The sequence below is a fragment of the Betta splendens genome, chromosome 8 (genome assembly GCF_900634795.4).
Source record: "Betta splendens chromosome 8, fBetSpl5.4, whole genome shotgun sequence".
NCBI classification, from domain to species: domain Eukaryota; kingdom Metazoa; phylum Chordata; class Actinopteri; order Anabantiformes; family Osphronemidae; genus Betta; species Betta splendens.
The window spans coordinates 1,010,768-1,028,462 of NC_040888.2; the positions used below are offsets into that span (position 1 = coordinate 1,010,768).

General features: G+C 49.0%; 1 protein-coding gene across 1 annotated transcript; it reads left to right on the plus strand.

Moving 5' to 3' along the window:
* Positions 1–610: 610 nt before the first annotated feature.
* Positions 611–16,783, plus strand: grb2b (growth factor receptor-bound protein 2b). Its single transcript, XM_029158792.3, has 6 exons — positions 611–856; positions 1,894–2,140; positions 12,414–12,511; positions 14,033–14,155; positions 14,503–14,671; positions 15,230–16,783. The coding sequence occupies exons 2-6, from the start codon at positions 2,063–2,065 to the stop codon at positions 15,413–15,415; spliced, it is 654 nt and encodes a 217-aa protein (XP_029014625.1). The 5' UTR covers positions 611–856; positions 1,894–2,062; the 3' UTR covers positions 15,416–16,783.
* The last annotated feature ends 912 nt before the right edge of the window (positions 16,784–17,695 follow it).

Sequence of the window (17,695 nt, forward strand, 5' to 3'; positions counted from 1 at the left end):
TCACGTCACGCTAATCTTGGTTTATAGTGGCAGCAGCTTCCACTGTCATTCTGCAGTTTTTTTTAATAATTAATACTAATTGATCTGCCACTAGATGTCAGCATTGTCAAAGTGTTGAAGTTCTGTGTTGTCACAGCAGGTCAGAATTAAAAACAGATGTTCACTATATGAAAACAAAGAAAGACCAGAAAATATGTCAAGTATCTGCCAAACAACTGATTCTACAAAAAACGGTGACGGGTTATGTTGACCAACGAGTTCGTGTGTGTGTCCAGGCACGGATTAGTCCCTACGATTGTAAGATTGGATTGTACTCGGGTATTTTGCTAAACACACATAAATACACACGTAAAACTGCAGCACCCAGTAGAACGGCAGAATTCTGGTGATGCGATGCAGCGCCCCACATCTGGACCCGAGGCCTGATGTTCTCCTGTCTCACCTGCTCACGTGCGTTTAGCCCTCAGCCCATGTGGTAAAGTCTCCTCCACCTCATCCTGGTGATCAGATGGAGAACAACTGGACCAGTGTATCACCTAACCTGCTTTACACACACATTTACATACATCCTGTACATATTTCAGCTCGTGTTTATGTAACAGGTGACGTCATGCCGTGTATTATCTAGTGAGAAGTGCTGCTAACGTTCCTCGGCAGCGGCCGAACCCTCCCAGCTCCGGGAAGGAAGCGGAAACCAGCGTCGCACAGCGCATGCTAGCAGCTAGGAGGAGGCGTCCGGACGGCTCGGAGCGACACCACACACCGTTTGGTGGCAGCAGAGGAAACGGGCTCGTTAACCACACGGCAGGCGGTTCGTTAGCTGCGGGGGCTGCGTCCAGACGGAACATCTCGAGCGGTGAGTAGCTCGACGTTTTCCCGTCACATCAAAGTTGGGTTCCGTCGTTTCTCGCGCTCCCGACGCAGGCTAACAGAAGTTCAGCTAGCTGCGCTAGCGGCCAGAAGCTAGCGAGCTAACGAGCTAGCAACAACAGCCTGCGCTCCGGAGACGCTGTTTTGTTCCAGGGGAGCTAGCGGACCAGCAGGCCGCGGGCGCCTTGAACGCACCACGACTGTTCTCGACCCAAGACCCCGTGTCGAGAAGAGTCGCCTCTCGCCGGTACCGATGTGACACTAGAATTTTGGTACCGACGCAGCATCGCCGTTGTTGTTGGGCGACCCGTTAGCCGACGTGCTACCTCCATGCAGCGTTTGAGGACGCAGGACGCCGTCCGCTTCTCCAGCACTGCCGGGGACGGGTTCGATTCGCCCACACGAACCACAGAAGCATTAGTTGTTCTGTTCGACATGTTGGTTAACGTGTGACGTTCACGGATAAGTTGTGGAGAACAACCGTCGCCCTGTTGGCTTCCTCTTTTTACTTGCTCTTCGTTATTTCTGTCACCGACGTGTTCTTCTCCCGTTAGTTCTCCTCTGTTGGTACCGTGTCTGGTTCCTGCTGAACCATTGTTCAGCTCCGTTGAACACTTATTGTGACGTCTCTGAGAACGTGTCTTCTTCCATGTGACGCCAGTGGCGGCGTGTTACTGGTTCGGCCAGGCTTTTTGGGTCTAGCGCAGCGACGTGTTGGTGTGAATCCACTCAGAGCTGCACCGCAACTTAAACGGATCAAGCTGCGTGATCCTGTTACCTGCAGCCAGTGCATTCTCCTAAGCAGGCGACCCACTCATCCGTGGTCGGTTCTGGTCCTTTGCTGTAGAAGCTGTTGGGTCCCCTGTTCAAAGTTGTGAGGCTGAGAGATGTTCAGCGCACCGGTGCAATAATGATGTCCCTAGTTAATAATACCTACAAACACAGCTATAATAGAATCAGAAGAGGTGAGGTTCCACAAAAAGTAGCTTGTGAATTGAACGGTGACTTCCTTTTTCTTGGCAGGCGTCGAACTGTGATCTTTATGTGAGGCTGGGGCCTTGGAGGATCGGGTCAAAGACGGGAGGAGAGACTCGGAGACGAGCATCTGGCAGGAGCCCGGATACGTGTTTTAGCTTCCCTCGGTCCAGAAAGGCGCAGCATCAGCCCAGCAGCTCCACCGCTCAGCGACACCATGGAGGCCATTGCCAAATACGACTTCAAAGCCACCGCTGACGATGAGCTGAGCTTCAAGCGCGGGGAAATCCTCAAGGTGAGTGACAGCTGTTTGCTGGCCTCCCGAGTCTTACTCAGAAAGTACTTGCAAAGGTCTCGGTGCTGCTGATGCATTTCCTGTGATAAGTGGAAGTGGCACCGGCAGTAACTGGTGTAATGTCATGTTATTACTGAGGAGCATCAAGCGTATCTTGTACTCAAATCGCCTCCTGGCCGTTCATTTTGCTGCTGCTTCATGTGAAGCTGCTCACCGTTGCTCACTGCATTTCAACAGAACCGTGCGCTGACGCTCACTGGGCCGATGCGCGGAGATTAGACACGCCGGCTTTTTGTTGTTATGAACTATTTCCAGCGCTCTGTGTGAAACCTCCTCAGGCAGGAGAAGCTTACTCACAGCCTTAAGCTCTGCGCTTGCCTCTAGAGCTTTATGGCATTCTCTGACCTTGATGCCAAGATGTCAGGAAATACACACTGCAATGTTTCTACACAATGATTCTCTCTGGATTTAAATTCAATCATCATAATCCCTGCGTTTGGAGTCATGAAGGGCAGGGACAGCGGAGAGACTCTGGAAAAGAAGATAAACCTTCATACTTCCCCATTTTCTTGGAAAATGTTTGCAGCTGCAGTTTAAAATACTCCCTTCGTCATGACATTAGGATTTGTCCTCCTGTGGCTTTAACGTCAGCGCTTTTCTAAAGTCGGACACCTAAAGTGAAGATGGTTCTCAAAGACTCTGATGGTGAATAGCCTCCTTTTTATAAAGGACTCCTTGTCTGGGTGTCACCTGTTATTCCTCCTTCCATCCTTCCTTACTTCCTTACGTCCTACCTTCCTTCCAATGTCCTTTTGTAAAATAATGTAAACATCAGTTTGATCTGAATATTCACTTTTAACAGACTTTTCACCTCGGTTTCTGTTGTTTGCAGAATGCTGTTTATTTGCATGTATAATGTAATAGTCAGCTGTTGTTCACAAGTGGTGTTTTTTGCCTGAATAAGAGTTTTGGAAAGATGTCTTATCTGCACCAGGGCCTGGAGGGAGACACACGGAGTCATCTCAGGGAACACCAGGCTAAATATGAGCTCTTATTAAAGTTGCATATGAAGAGGAAAAGTGCTCCTCCTCAGATTTGAGTGTTTGCTGTCTTGATAGAAAGTGTTTACAAGATGTGAAGGTTCTATGCAAAAATATAATGTGGAAAAAACAGAGATTTTCCCTGTTAATGCAGCGTGTGTTTTTAGGCGTCAGCGTAAAATATGAAGAACTGAAAACATTTTGATCAATAAATAAACCGTTCGTCATCTCGGTGAGTGAAGCGCTCACAGATGTACGATGTGAAACTGCTTTGGATTTCTGACGTACAGGCGCTCTGTGGAGTGGATTTGGTACCGTCAATCGAAGGTTCCTTATGTACCTGCCCTCTTCTGCTGGTGAGCGTTAAAAGCTACACAACAAATGCGTGGTTTATTTCTGGCTGAAGAACAAATCGGAGCTGTGTAAGAAAAGCCTGCGTGAGCGTCGCCTCCGGCTCGTCCACATTTCAGCCCAGTGGTTTCTCTGTTGCTCTTAGAACATGTTCACCTTTTGAGACACTGTATAGAGGCATGATGTCATGCCCCCCTTTCCTTCATCCTCCTTTGTTCTTCTTTCTGTGCTTATACATTAGTCTCCAGTCTGAAGGCTTCCCCTCAGGTAGCTCATGATAAAGGGACAGAGCTGTGGCTATTCACCGAAACGTACACGAGCAACCAAATAAATAATTTACTCTAAATGGGTTAGTGAGGCTGCAGCTGCCTGTCGGAGGGCATTTTTGCTCCACAATTTAGAGGTTTGGTTAAACATCAGTAAAAACATGAAACGGTGAAAGTTTGACTGTTTATTTAAATGCAGTTTAAGCACAAAATCATCCAGGATGTCCAGCTGGAATGAGCCAGTCATTCTGTAACACTGAATGCGTTCTGCTAATGCTCAAACGTTTCTCCAGCTGCAGTTTGATCATCAGTTGATGATCGTGGTGTGAACAGCAGGAAGACGTCGCAACGAGAGCTGCTCCGACTGCCTGGTGTTGCATCACCTTGCACATCCAGCTTGAGGTTTTGAGGCTGAGGTAGTTTTTAAGTTTAGATGTGCTTTAGATAGATCGACTGTATAGTGTCTTTGTATGGATTTGAGTGAAACCCAAGAAACAATCTGATAACGAATAAAAGCCAAAGCATCCGTTAAAATACGTTGTTTGCTCTTGAACCTGAGGTGGAGCATGTTGGATGTGGCTCCTGGGCTCATTCTAATACTAAACAGCTCTGCTCTCAGGACAAAGGCTCCCTCTCACGGGAAGCGGCTCTGCTGCGGTGGAGCATCCTTAATGTCTCACCAAGATGTGCTGGTGTGAAGTAAGAAGTACAATATGTCGATGATGTGCTCAGTGTGCAGGATGCTGAGCCTCTGAAGCCCAGGTGCCCGGCACCGCTGAGGCTCGGTGCCGCAGGCCTCCTACAGGCTGGGTTGAAGTTACAGGCATCTGCAGCACAGTTGGTTCCAGTTTGAGTGACTCAGTCAAACTGTGTCGAGGCCCAAATGTGAGGCAGCTCCAGCTCTGGCTCGGTGCCACGCAGCAATTTCCCTCCGCGTTTCAATTGCTTTTAGAAAAGGCCTTTTACGTAACCATTTATCTAATGGGCCGGGATGAAGAGGTTGTTCTGGGGACACGAGCTCCTGCTCTTCCTCTTCCAAACAGAAGTCATTGTGTTTAATATATGGATGCACAGTGTTATTACACAACAGTGTGCAGCATATGTGCCCTGCATCAGAGTGCTCACTAGTCACTCAGCTGCTTGACCAGACTCCTGACGCACCACCAGCATTCAGCTCTGTCATTGCAGGGTCACGAGTAGTGTCCCCTTCATGTTTAATACAGCATGTCTGCTCCTGCTTCATTACTGCATCTGCTCCTCAGCTCTTCCTCACATTGTTCCACAGTCTGGACCTTTCTCTTGATCCAGTCCCAAAGTCCTGGTGCATGTGTAAAGCTGTGAAAGCACTGAAGCGTGGGCTTGTATGTAAAGTATCTTACAGTACAAATGTGCCGAGTGTGGGCCCATGACGCATTTGCATAATGCAGGCTGGTTCACTTTTGCAATGCGAGATCTCATGCATGGACAAAAAGGGGAACATCTCTCCGGCAGCTTGATCCTGCTTGAGCTCTGCTCTATTTGAATCTTTTGCCCTTTTTGTGGGTTTGTTGCTTCAGAAGTCGAGGCCCACACAAGTTTTCCCTTCAGATGCACCCATGACGGAAAACCTCACTTTTCCCTCTAACTAGTAAATATTTGTCTGTAGGTGGATCATGATTGATTATTAACTAAAATCAATGATAAGTGGAAAATCCATTGTTATGAGTTGTTGTGAGATCACGGTTCATCCGACTTCTTACCACAGTGGAGTAAGTACAAATCAATGAGGCAGCATCGTTGCCTGCTCAGCTTTAAATTCAAACAAGTGTCTTCCTGCTGCTTTTGGAGACAGAGCAGCCGGCGTATGGAGGCCACGGAGACCAGCCATTGGCCCCAGCGCCGCACATTTGCTCTCATTTCCTCTTTAAATAAATAAAGATGAACCCATCAACAGATCTTCAAACTTTGTCAGAGCTGCTCTAAGATCTGCTTTTCCACCTCACTACGTCTCCAAGCTGTCGCCCACAGACCTGAAAGCAGTTGTTATTTAAAATGGGTCAGGCTGGTTCTGTCAGTATTAGTGCAGCCATCAATGATAAAACTGTGTTACTCCCGCAGTCTGTAGCTCAGACAAGCTAGCAAATAAAAAATGAGCACCAAACCGGCTCGGTGCACCAGAGAGTCTGTGGGTTTTCAAACTGGGAAACGTCTAAATGTTGTTTAGAGGCTTTCAAGGCCTTGTGACTGTAAGTGGATCCTGCAGTGACTGAGGGGTGATTGGTTCACCAGAACCAGCCAGTTGAAGCGAACCCTAAACTCCAACGGTTGAATCTGCTGTTGACTTTCATAGTTTGATCTAATCGGTAGTTTAGAAGGTCGTCCCACCTCTCCCATGTTAAAAGCACACCCACGGTTTTGATATAATGTCCCAGAAATCAGATTTGTTATCACAGGATGACTCACGCTCGCTGCAGGCCACGCGGTTCTGTAGCGCTACAGAACCCACAGAACCAGGCCAAGCTGAGCGCAGGGCGCCAGTGACGCCAGAAACACAGTGAAGCGTGGACCTAGAGGAGTCGTCCTGCAGCCGCGTGGAGCCGTCATTATCACGGCCGTGTATCTGTGTGTGAGTACAGTGATGCTACAGTTTTCACATCCTGTTTGACGTATCTTCCAACCCCCAGAGCTTCCTGTGTTTCCACAGCAAACTCCACAACTCTGCAGCAACAGTACTACAGTGCAGTCCCTGCAGAGACGCACAAACCTGCGTCTTGGTCTCCACAGATGCCGCTGCCACAGCTCCCCTCCATTACCTTCCCCTTCTAGTGGCCCAGTGTCGAGAGACTGAACCGAACCCCACTAAAAGCCCTATAATCCATCATCGGAGCGTGAGCAACCAGATCCAAGTCCTCAGCGCGTCCTCTGCCGCCGCAGCAGCAGGGCTGCACCATATTTCTTGGCGGCTGAGAAGCTGAAGGCTCCATAAATCCGGGCTTTTTGATACAGCTGGAAGCGGCTCTGCTCGCGCTGCCAGAGGCCTGTAGCATCTCACTGGAGTCCAGGAGTCTGTGTGCGTTCGCACTTACATAAGTCCACGCTACTTTCTAATTAACTGCTGAAGCCCTGGAGAGAAGGCTCAGATAAGCTCACTCTCACTATTCAAACAGTGTGACCTTGTTAATGTAAACGCTTTCTGCTGGTTTTTATTAATTTAGCCTCAATAACTGTAGAAACATGAGGCTTGAATGGATGAAGGTACATGTTGTTGACCAGCCTCGCAGATGTGGAAACAGCAAATATTGCCAAAGCTCAGTAATGGAGCCAAGTGTGTTTGCATGAAGCTTCTCCGCCTGTCGGCCTTTTTTTGCGTTTGTTGTATTGGAGGCACCTGTTCGAGTCGACACGGGGCAGCAGGTCTCGGCGGCGCCGGCTCCAGACACACGTGGTCCGTCCACACGTGACATGTTGCAGCTCAGACCCGTGTCGTCACAAACCACCCTCACTCGGTTCATGTGGCTTCTTTCATTTTTGCTGACAGCTTGAAAGCGGTGACAGAGCTTCAGCTGCAGGTTAGTGTAGACGCTGCAGCACCAGATGAAGGCGTGGGACGGAAAAGGGTCTCACCAGGGGGCACGGCGCCAGAGATGCACCGCAGATGGAGCAGAGCTGTGCACACAGAGATGCCCTCATTTTCTCTGTTTGCCCTCGAGCACTTTTCCTGAGCTCCTCACAAGAAGTGTGATTCTCTTTCTCTCGGCTCCTCCGTCCGCCCTCTTCCTTTTTTCTGGTGTTGAGCTGCAGAGCTGTAATTAGGTCTCCTGCCTTCTCATCTCTCCTGATCCACCGTGCAGACACTGACAGCTGTATTTAAAGCCATTATTAAAGCATTATTCTCACTCTATTTTTTCCCCTCTCTAATCAGTGTTTCTGCTCAGCACATGACTGAAGATGCGTTCTCTTCCTGGATGCTGGCTTTTGTCTGAGGGCACTGACAGCAACAAGTCTGCTGCTAATGCCTCATGACTGCAACAGTTGTTCCTGAAAACCCACAGTCGTCTGAGCTGCCGCGTGTGTTTACTGCACAACAGACTGTTGCTTTTCTTTTATTTATGCCTGAGTGATTAGAGGGAATTGCCAAAATAAACTGAACAGAGAATTCAAGCTGTGATAAACAACAACATGATGTAGGACAGGAGCCCACCCCCTCACGGCTCAGCTGATGCCGAGCAGAGAGGAGCTAAAATTACCCCTCTGTTGCCGTTATCACACTTAGCGCCGCTAATTGGAGTTCACCTCCCATCTGGTGGTGTTGCCATCCATCTGGCTGCAGGGTCCTCTCCACCGCGTTTAAGGCAGAGGCATGGGCTTAACCTACATCCACCCCCACCCCAGGACGGCTCCAGTGGAGATCAAGGGTCACATTCTGTCCGTTTGGTGTTTGCTGTCAGCTGGATGTAGCTGGTGTTTGAGGTGCGTTCTGTGATCACATGCTCTTATTCACCCCTCTCACTGGTTACATACGGTCGTAAGCACAAGCTTTTAGGTTTTATCGGTGTGTTTGTCTACTGGAGCAGCTCGACCCACTTCTCTCGTGTCCAGCTCCTGGTTGGTGCTCTGGGTCAGTGGTGAAATGTGTGTTTAGATGCTGCAGGCTCTGCATGTGGCCGTGGCCTCGAGCGTCATTTTAATTACACCAGCCCTTCATTTACTGGGATCCAGTTTAATCTTTGTGTTTGTGTCGTTGCCTCCCTGGCTCTGGCCCGACCTCATCTCTGCCTGCTGCCTCCCTGCTGGGAGCAAAGGAGGTCAGACACATTCAGACGGCTCCTCTCCTGTTGTTGATTTAAAGGCAGCCTCGTCTGTCTTCACACTGTGAATGTCACACAGCCCCAGACCTCTTATTCACGTCCTGTTTGTTTTGAGAACATATTAATTTCTCTGAATATCGCTCAGATATCATCATAATGTACTCAGGCGTCTTTCAGAATCTCTCTCTCTCTCCTTCCTGTCCGGCGCAGACCGTCCTCTGGGACGTTTCTCTCCTGTGGCAGCATCTTGTCTGAGTCAAACACCTTCACTGGATCTGGTCACAAAATGGCTGTTTTTTTTCCCCTCATCACCTCTGAGTCTATGTTGAGGGGAAACTCTCAGTTCTGCAAATATCTTGACTAATTTAGGTGGAACCTCCTCCTCATTAGGTTTTACAATGGTATAACACACTTTCCCATGTAAAATATGCAAAGCAGGGATCAAGCACTTGAGAAGTTAGATTTCCTGTCAGATTTGTTCCAGCGTCTTTACTTTCCAGTGGTTGCTCCTGACTTTGCATATCACAGGTTGTAAATGTGGTTGCATGACATAACCAGGCAGAGTCGTGTCATCACGGATGTCTGGCCTGCAAATAACAGACATCAAGGCATCATGGCCTCCGGGCTCCGTCAGAAGCGGACCCGATAGGCCTGGCGCCGGAGGTTCTGATGAGGCTTTATCTGTGGACGACCTGCCGCCTGCTGGGATTAAGGCGCTATTGTTAATCCGCTGCTGATTTGCACAGATGTGGTTCATTTCTCCCATTTTGCTTTGTTTGTCTCCGCTGGATCTGTCTCGCTTCACACCTCGTCCGTTAGGTAACGCGTGGTGAGAGGGTCCAGTGTTCACCTTATGCAACAGTGACGTCTCAATGCGGTTATTTCACTTATCAGAGAACTTATCGTTATGCAAAGGCTTTTCTTTGACATTCACAGCCGGAGGCGAGGAAAGGGAGGATTGCAGTCTAATCCCTCATGATCATCACTTAGACTGGTTCCAAATCAGAGCTGAGGAGGAATCGTTTTTTCCTGCTTGGTGTAAAATGGTGAAGGGAGGTTAGAGCGATTCCAAGAGGAATGAATCATGATTGATGCACATTACCGGTCTGCTAAAACGCAGACCCCTTGTGTCACATGGATTTACAGACAAATGCTGCTGGAACAGTTGTGAAGGACAGCTGGCGGTGCGTGGCGTTTGTTGGTGGAGGTGCTGTAATAGTTGAGCATGTGAGGGAGGAGCAGAGCAGCAGCTGTGCAGAGGATAATCCCGGCCTGGACCTTAGCCTCTCAAATAGAAACTCCTGCAACTATTGTGGCTCAATCAGATTAAAAAGACACAAAAGTCTTCAGAGGGAGGGAGGGAGCGGCGCCTCCGGCCCACAGCAGAGAGGACCCAGCGCCGGCTCGGCGTGGAACACAGTCAGTCGGACACAAAGCTCCGTTTGTCTCTTCTCTGTGGTTAAAAAAAGCCTGCCGACCAAGCAAATATTTGATTTCTGCTTTTCCTCGTGGGCTGCCATTCTTTGACTTGTCAGAGGCAGCAGATGGAGCAGGCAGCGCGGCCTCGCCATTTTGTGTGTAAACAGGAACCGTTGCGACACTGGGCTGGAGGTGGCGTCTCTCCCGCCTGCTTCGCTGCGACGCCTTCAAAAGCTGCCCGTTTGGGCCATTTGCTTTGGTTTGTTGGAGCGGGTGTGTTTCAGCCTTGTTATTTGACAGTGAAGAGACAGACAGGAAACGCGGAGGGTGTGACATGCAGCCAAGGTCCCAGCTGGATGTAAAGCAGCTGTGGGTGGTGGCAGTGCAGCACCAGAGACACACTTTACACATTCAACCTCACTTCACAATTAGAACGATGAGTTACTTCCTAAAACTTGTGTAAACGGGTGTTTGGGCCGCGGGTTCCACTTGTTCTGCAGTACAACAAGTGGCCACTAGGATAAATGTGAAGGTCTGAGGACGCTGCTCTGCTGCTGCGTCCACCACGGCATGCCTGGTCGTCATAGCAACGCCCCATCAACCCGCAGACAGTCCTGTAAAGAAGTTGAGGGAATTGCGTTGTTGTCTCTTGGTGCGTGGCTCCATTTGTTGGGAAATGTGACTGTTGAGTGTATGAATCCCTGAGTGTCAGGATTTTCATATGCGTCCTCTCTTCCTGGTTCTCAAAGCCCCGGACGCAGCCGCGTTCTTCCCCTGTGACTCGGCGCCTTTGTGTCCTGACGGAATGTATTCAAATAGTTTTGTGGTTTTCACTCTGGTGAAGTGTGTCTTTAAGTGTGTGGGTTTCTTTTAATGGAGCCTTAGATGATGTGCAGCGCCGTCAGACCCCGGTTTGATTCATCCAACAATGTGCCTGTGTGTCAGTGCGAGTAGGAAGAACAACTGCAACAGTATAAGGTCCTAGACTGAGGTTCTGTACCTGGAGACGTCCGTCATGGAGGACGTAAACGGCCCCTGCTTAAATGAGACAAGATAATAGCTGCTGTCACGTCTCCAGTGTCTCCAGTCAACGCTGACCCGGTCGGTCCTGGTTGAGGTGGGTCAGAGACGGTCCCACCTTCTCGCCTTCGGGTCATGTTCTGCTCGTCGCTGGTGGGTCTGCAGCAGGACCAGAACCAGAACACATTTAGTTCCCAAACGAACAACGTGCACAGAAATGCGAGTTACAGTAACGTCTGCATCAGAGACTGGAATCCGGTGAACAGGACGTTCTACCACCTGCTGTGCTCTATTATTACTCAAGGTCATGAGCGCCGCTAGCAGACGCTGCCTGCTGAGCTCCAGCTTCTCTGCACTGATAAAATGTGTGATGAAATTTCTCAGGAAAGACTCTGGAAACAAGGCTGTGTTCTGTTTGGAAGTGTAGTGTTGGCAGGAGACCGGCCCATTTCACTTCTTGGAAAGGTTCTTCCTCGGGGTTCTGTTGTCACGCTGCTGGTTTTAACCCTTGCTGTGCTGTGCTGTGCTGGGCTGCATGCCGTTGTCATGCGGCGGGCTGTGGAGGGGCTCCCACACTGTTGGCTGAGGTTCAGTATTTCCTGCCGGACGTCACACGGCGGCCCCGCTGAGCCGGGCTCGGTTGGCTTCGTACACGGATCGAACCGGTTACTGTTGCTCAGCACTGAGCCCAGGGCGTCGGGGAGCAGAGTGAGTCATCACCTAATATCGCAGCAAGTCTCAGTGGAGTCGAACGCTGCACCTGACGATGAGGTCAGGTGCAGCGTTAGATTTGTCTGAATGCTGATTTGATCACATGTTTTTCCTCTGACTTCTGCAAATGAGATGTGATGAAAGCAGACTTGCATAATGTTTCTCAATGAAACTGAGCTATTCTTAAACTCCAAGCTCTTTCTTGGCAGGAACGAGTGAAGAACTTCTTCTCAGACGCAGCGTCAGTGACTTCCAATGACGTTTGTAAATTTGTGGATGTGATGAAACTCAGGACGTAAAAGATTTCTCATGAAGAAAGTGTAGTTAGAGTTAATATAAGTTAGTTAGTTGAATAAAGGGTCTTTGTAGGTGTGCTGTCGTGGACTTTGACCTGTGACTCATGGCTGCAGCTGTTGTACACATGGAGCTGCTGTTTACCTGTACATCAGGCTTTACTGGAGACGTGACACCTGAGCTGCAGCCTGTGTCACTGAGGAGTCAGGGCAGCGAAGGTGCAGCTCCTGCTGTTTAGACTGGACGGTGTGTGTACTGATGATCCGCAGGTCCTGGTCTCCACCAAACGCAGCCACGGGACGTTGAACGGGTTGCAGCTGCTTTCTTTGACGTGTGACGTCACCTGACTAACTCTGCTTTGTTTCTATGTTTTTGTCATCACCAGGTATTAAACGAAGAGTGCGATCAGAACTGGTACAAGGCGGAGTTGAACGGAAAAGACGGCTTCATACCCAAGAATTACATTGAGATGAAGGCTCATCCGTAAGTAGAACACTGTGTTATATTACAGCCGCTCTCTGCCAGATAGGCTCTCTCTTTATTAATGCACCCGAGGCCTCATACACTTAATTGAATATTGACCCCACTGCATCGCTGCTAAAACGCCATCAGCTGTGTTTGTGGGGGGGGGGCGTCCTGTCTTGTCTGGCTTTTCACAAAGCTTCAGACACACTCGAACCGCGGTTGAGGCTCAGTACACGACCTGCTGTTACTGGAGTAGAGCGCGATGGAGGTCACGTCTCCCACTGTGCAGACAATGAAAAGACACCTGAGAGCAGCTGGTGCACGCGTGTCCAGCACGGCGGCGTCTGCATCTTTGATTTGGCCAATTCATTATTGATTCTTTATTGATTCCCACCTTTTGTGCAAACGAGCAAAGCTGTGGAAGTTTGGCTTCCTCTACTTTTTCTTTATTTCCCCACATGAGCCTTGTGTTGTTCGTGCCTCCTCCCTGTCGTCTCAATCACTCTGCTCTGTGCTCACGTCAGCACTTTCTCACTGAGGTGTCGTCGCATATTCTCAGTCTGTAGTTTGTCAGCTTGGAGGCAGCAAATGCAGGTCTTAACCTCCTCAGTGAGGAGCCAGTGACCTGTGAAGGAATTTGTAAAACTATAGCAGTCAGAGAACCCTGAACTGAGCGTCTGTCGCGCTGGTGGCTGTGAGACGAGCAATGATTTCTGTGTAAAGCTCCTCCTGGATTCACAGCTTAATAGTGAAATTCAATCAGACATTCTTCTTCAGTTATAGAACAGATAGTTTCATCTTTTTGTGTTTTTAATCTTTGATCCATTTCCACATAGTTTGTTTTTTATCTTGTTACTCTGCCTGCGCTTCCTCATAAAGCTTCATGACATAATACCTGCAGAACAGGTCACATTCTGTGAATTAGGGAACAAATAGACGCTGATCGTCCTGCTTCCTCGTGCGTGTGGAGGCTTCTCTGGTGCTCGGCTCCAGGTGTGGTTAGTGCTGCTGTCCACCAGAAGGTGTGATGCTCGAGCCGTGCCCTCAGGTTTCCACCTGACCTGCGGTTTAGCTGATGTGGGACTGTGGGTGTGTGTGGTTCATGTTTGATGAAGGAGAGAATACGTCTGAGCCGACAATGTGTTTAACAGCGCTGCCATTTGGAGATGTAGCCTTCTGCTCACAAACTTTAGCTGGTAGCAATAAAAGTGCAATTAATATAGAAATGTGTCTTTAAACACCACAGACAACAAACTTTCAGGTGGAGAATCAGCAATTGATCTACAACAAAGAAACTGATTTTGAAGCTATTTATAACAAACTAATGTTGAATGAAAGCTCTGCATCAGTAGGACCAGAAACAGCTGGAACCTTTGAATGTAAACAACCTGATGCTTATGTTACTGTGTCATCTGTGAGTGTGACCTGCTGCCACTTTGTGTGGTGACGTTTACAGTTTCCACACAGTTTATTTCAGACTACATGATGAAGTCAGCTTTAAAATGAAGACATAGATGTTTGTGTCTTTTCTCTGTCCAGGTGGTTCTTTGGGAAGATTCCTCGTGCCAAAGCAGAGGAGATGCTCAACAAACAGAGGCACGACGGGGCCTTCCTCATCAGGGAGAGTGAGAGCGCCCCCGGGGACTTCTCTCTGTCTGTGAAGTACGTTTTCAGACGGACTCTTCGCTGTGAAACTGCACCAGAGCCCAAATCATTTCAGTGATGTTTCCAAACCACTTCCTGGTTCCGTGGCCTCCGTGCTGCCCCCTGCTGACGTTGGACCTCGGCCCTCTGACTACTGGGCTTTTTTAGCTGACACATGCAGAGCTTGTTTCCTCTTATCTGTGGTTCTGCGTTCTGACTTTCCTGGAGGACACGTCAGCTGACGCAGCGTCGGTGCCGAGGCACCGATCAGACCCTCCTGTTTTCATGCTTGTTGCTGTTGGTCACTGATCAGTGTGTTCATCGGCATCTGTTGCATTAAATTCTTCACCTCTGACCTTGTGCAGGTTTGGAAATGACGTGCAGCACTTCAAGGTTCTTCGTGATGGCGCTGGGAAGTATTTCCTGTGGGTGGTGAAGTTTAACTCCCTCAACGAGCTGGTGGACTACCACCGCTCCACCTCAGTCTCCCGCAATCAGCAGATCTTCTTGCGAGACATCGAGCAGGTTTCCCAGGTGAGGAAGGACCTGCTTCAGATGAAGCACGAATGAAAACACAGTGGAAAAGTGTGCCGGCACACAGACCACAGATCAGTTTGGAATAAAACCTGCACTTTTACCATTAAAGTAAAACTGACTTGACTGGATCAAACAGATGATTCAGTGAATGATCACATTCATAGTTACATCCAGAGGCCAGTTCTGCTTTCTGGAGAAGCTTATTTTCCTACACATTTATTCATGGCGGCTGACTTGCACCACGTTGCTATGGCGACAGGAAGTGATTTCTACAATAAGAGCAGCGCTACATGGTTGATGTAGCTGCTCAGGTCATCACATGCAGGGAGCACATGTGAGAGCAGGTAAGCAGCGATGGAAGCGCTGGGTCCATCTCCTAACGCGTCTCCGCTCTGAGCTGAAGATTCACAAATTAGACATCATCGCTCTTGTTTTGCTCCCTGATGTTGTCCAGTTGGAGCCTGTTTTAGGATTGAGTACAGGTCCTGTGATGCAGGAACAGCTGTGACCTGCATGTTTCCCTCTATTGAACGTCTCCCTGCTTCTCGTTGACAGCACGCCACGTACGTGCAGGCGCTCTTCGACTTCGACCCCCAGGAGGAAGGCGAGCTGGGTTTCCGACGCGGCGACTTTATCCAGGTCCTGGACAACTCGGACCCCAACTGGTGGAAAGGAGGCTGCCACGGCCAGACGGGCATGTTTCCCCGCAACTACGTCACACCCGTCAATCGAAACATGTAAACAGTCAGAGCGCGTAAACAACAGCAACCACCACCTTCACCACCATCGTCATCATCAGCCCTCCCTCACCCCCCCACGCCCGATCGCCCGCCCGCCCGCCCTCCACCATCCCACAATAACAGGAGCAGACGGGAGAAACGCAACCAACTGTACGAGAGAGAAATAAGAGGAGTAGAGCCGCTGCGTGGGCAGCGCGGAGCTAAATCTGCTTGTGCCGAGTGTGTGAACGCACGTCGGCCGGGACTGAACTGTCTCTGAGCGCCCAGCGTGGAGGAAAGCGACCACCCGCAGCCGCTCCTGCCTCTCCCACCTACCCAACATACCGCCTTCCTTCTGTGTTTAGTTGTCTTTCTTTGCTGCATGTTGTTTTAATCACCGACCAGTAAACCCTGACTACGTTTTAAAGAAAAGGAAAAAGAAAAGAAAAATGTAAAAGATGTTTTTTAAAATGTACAAAAAAGAGAGAAACCCGTCACCTACAGTCCAGCAAGTTTCCATGTTGAAGAGCGTCGGCACGTGAGCATTGTGTTGGCTGGAAAAATGAATCAACTATAGAGAGAATCCATTTTTTAAAAGTATATATTATATATTTGTATGTTTGTTTTACCTCTCATCACCTTGTACTTTTTTCCATTTGTAAATTATGTTAAATCTCGTTGTACTTGTCTGGATGAGACCTAGTAGCTAGAATGTGCTGACCCATCGGTTGCTTTCTGCATCTGAGGGCTCGGAGATAAAACCGCTTCGTTCCCTTCGAAACGAGCCCCACATTTACCCGAGTGTGACGTCGCTGGGCAGCGTGAGACCGTGTGTGTTTACCGCTGACGTGGCCAGTGAATGTAGCTGAGTCCGACGTGGTCATGGGGGAAGCGCGGTCTGAGCTGAGCTGCGCTGACGTCGCGCAGCCGTCGCCTGCATCTAGAAGTGCAGCTAGAAACAGGAAACGGAGAGATTGTCTTTAAATGCTAACGTTGAGAGATCAGCTGAACGTGTCCGTTTCGGTTTTTCGTCTGTGTTGTCGAGCACTTTTTCCCTCTTGGTTTTCTGGTCCGTGTGCGTCTCGGTTCCCGTTTTCTTGTTCTCTCTGGATAGTGCCTTTCTCTCTGGTGTTTCAGTGTCTCCGACCTGCTACTTTGAGCCCCGGCCCCCGGGGCCGTCCCACAGTGAGAAACCGTGTACATAATCCAAGCCCCCCCCTCGCCCCACATCACCGCCTTTGCTTGTATCACCCACATGAAACTCTTCTTATTTAAGTGTCTTTCGCCTTGTCTGACCTGAAGATACTGTCGTTTGTTTTTTGCTCTTTTTTTATTTGCATTTGTTTTGTTTTCAATTAATAAAATGCAATTATTAAAAAAACAAGAATCATTTCTGTGGTCTGTACTTTAGGAGAGCGATGTTTAAATGTGAACTGAAAAAGCTTGAAACTCTACAAGTGGTACTTCAATGATTCCCATGTTTGACACTGCGCTTTCAATCTCCAACGTTAGTGACTGAGCAGCAGTGACCATGGCCGGAACCAGAACTGGACTTGTACCAGAAGCAAAGGGTCCATGAGTTGTGCAAGGTTCAATGAAGAGCAAGAGGATGCAAAATCAAAAGCAGGGATGGGAAATGACAGATGCAAAGAACATAAGGACAGAGCAAGGACCGTTATTGTTTTAGACTGTGAAGTTGTCAAACCACTAGTGTTAAAAATATACGGTTACTTTGTGAAACTGCCTCAGCTTCCCTCAGCCGAGCTCCATCTATTTCTGTCCATGCTTGACTGTAGGCGTGACTGTTATCAGACCAGTCACTCATTAATCTGACGTGCAAAGATTGAGACTTTCCTCTCCCGGTGGATCAAACACGCGTAAGTCTCCCCCTTGACCTTGATCTTGTTGCTTGGACCCAAACCACACGCGCTCCTTCCAGGCCAGGGGCCACATGGTGGAAATCTGTCAACTGGTCTGACTTTAGCAGGACCGGTTCAAGTTCTGGCTGCAGCGTTTTATGAAAACGGAACATTAATCTGGTCCAGGTGACACAAGCTGGAAAACCCTGGAAATACTGACTGGCACGTTCTCCGATGAGCTGGAGCCATGGTTCCTAGGTGTTTGCTGCCATCTACTGGTTGATTACAGGAATGTGCCCTGAACTTTATAGCGTTAGTGGAAGCGCCTCAACTCGAGAACTGCGCTTGGAGTAAAGTCCTGAGTATTTCTCTAAGTCATTGTTTATTCCTAAACTGACTGTTCAGATCTCTGCACATTCACAATAATAAATGACAGAGTATTA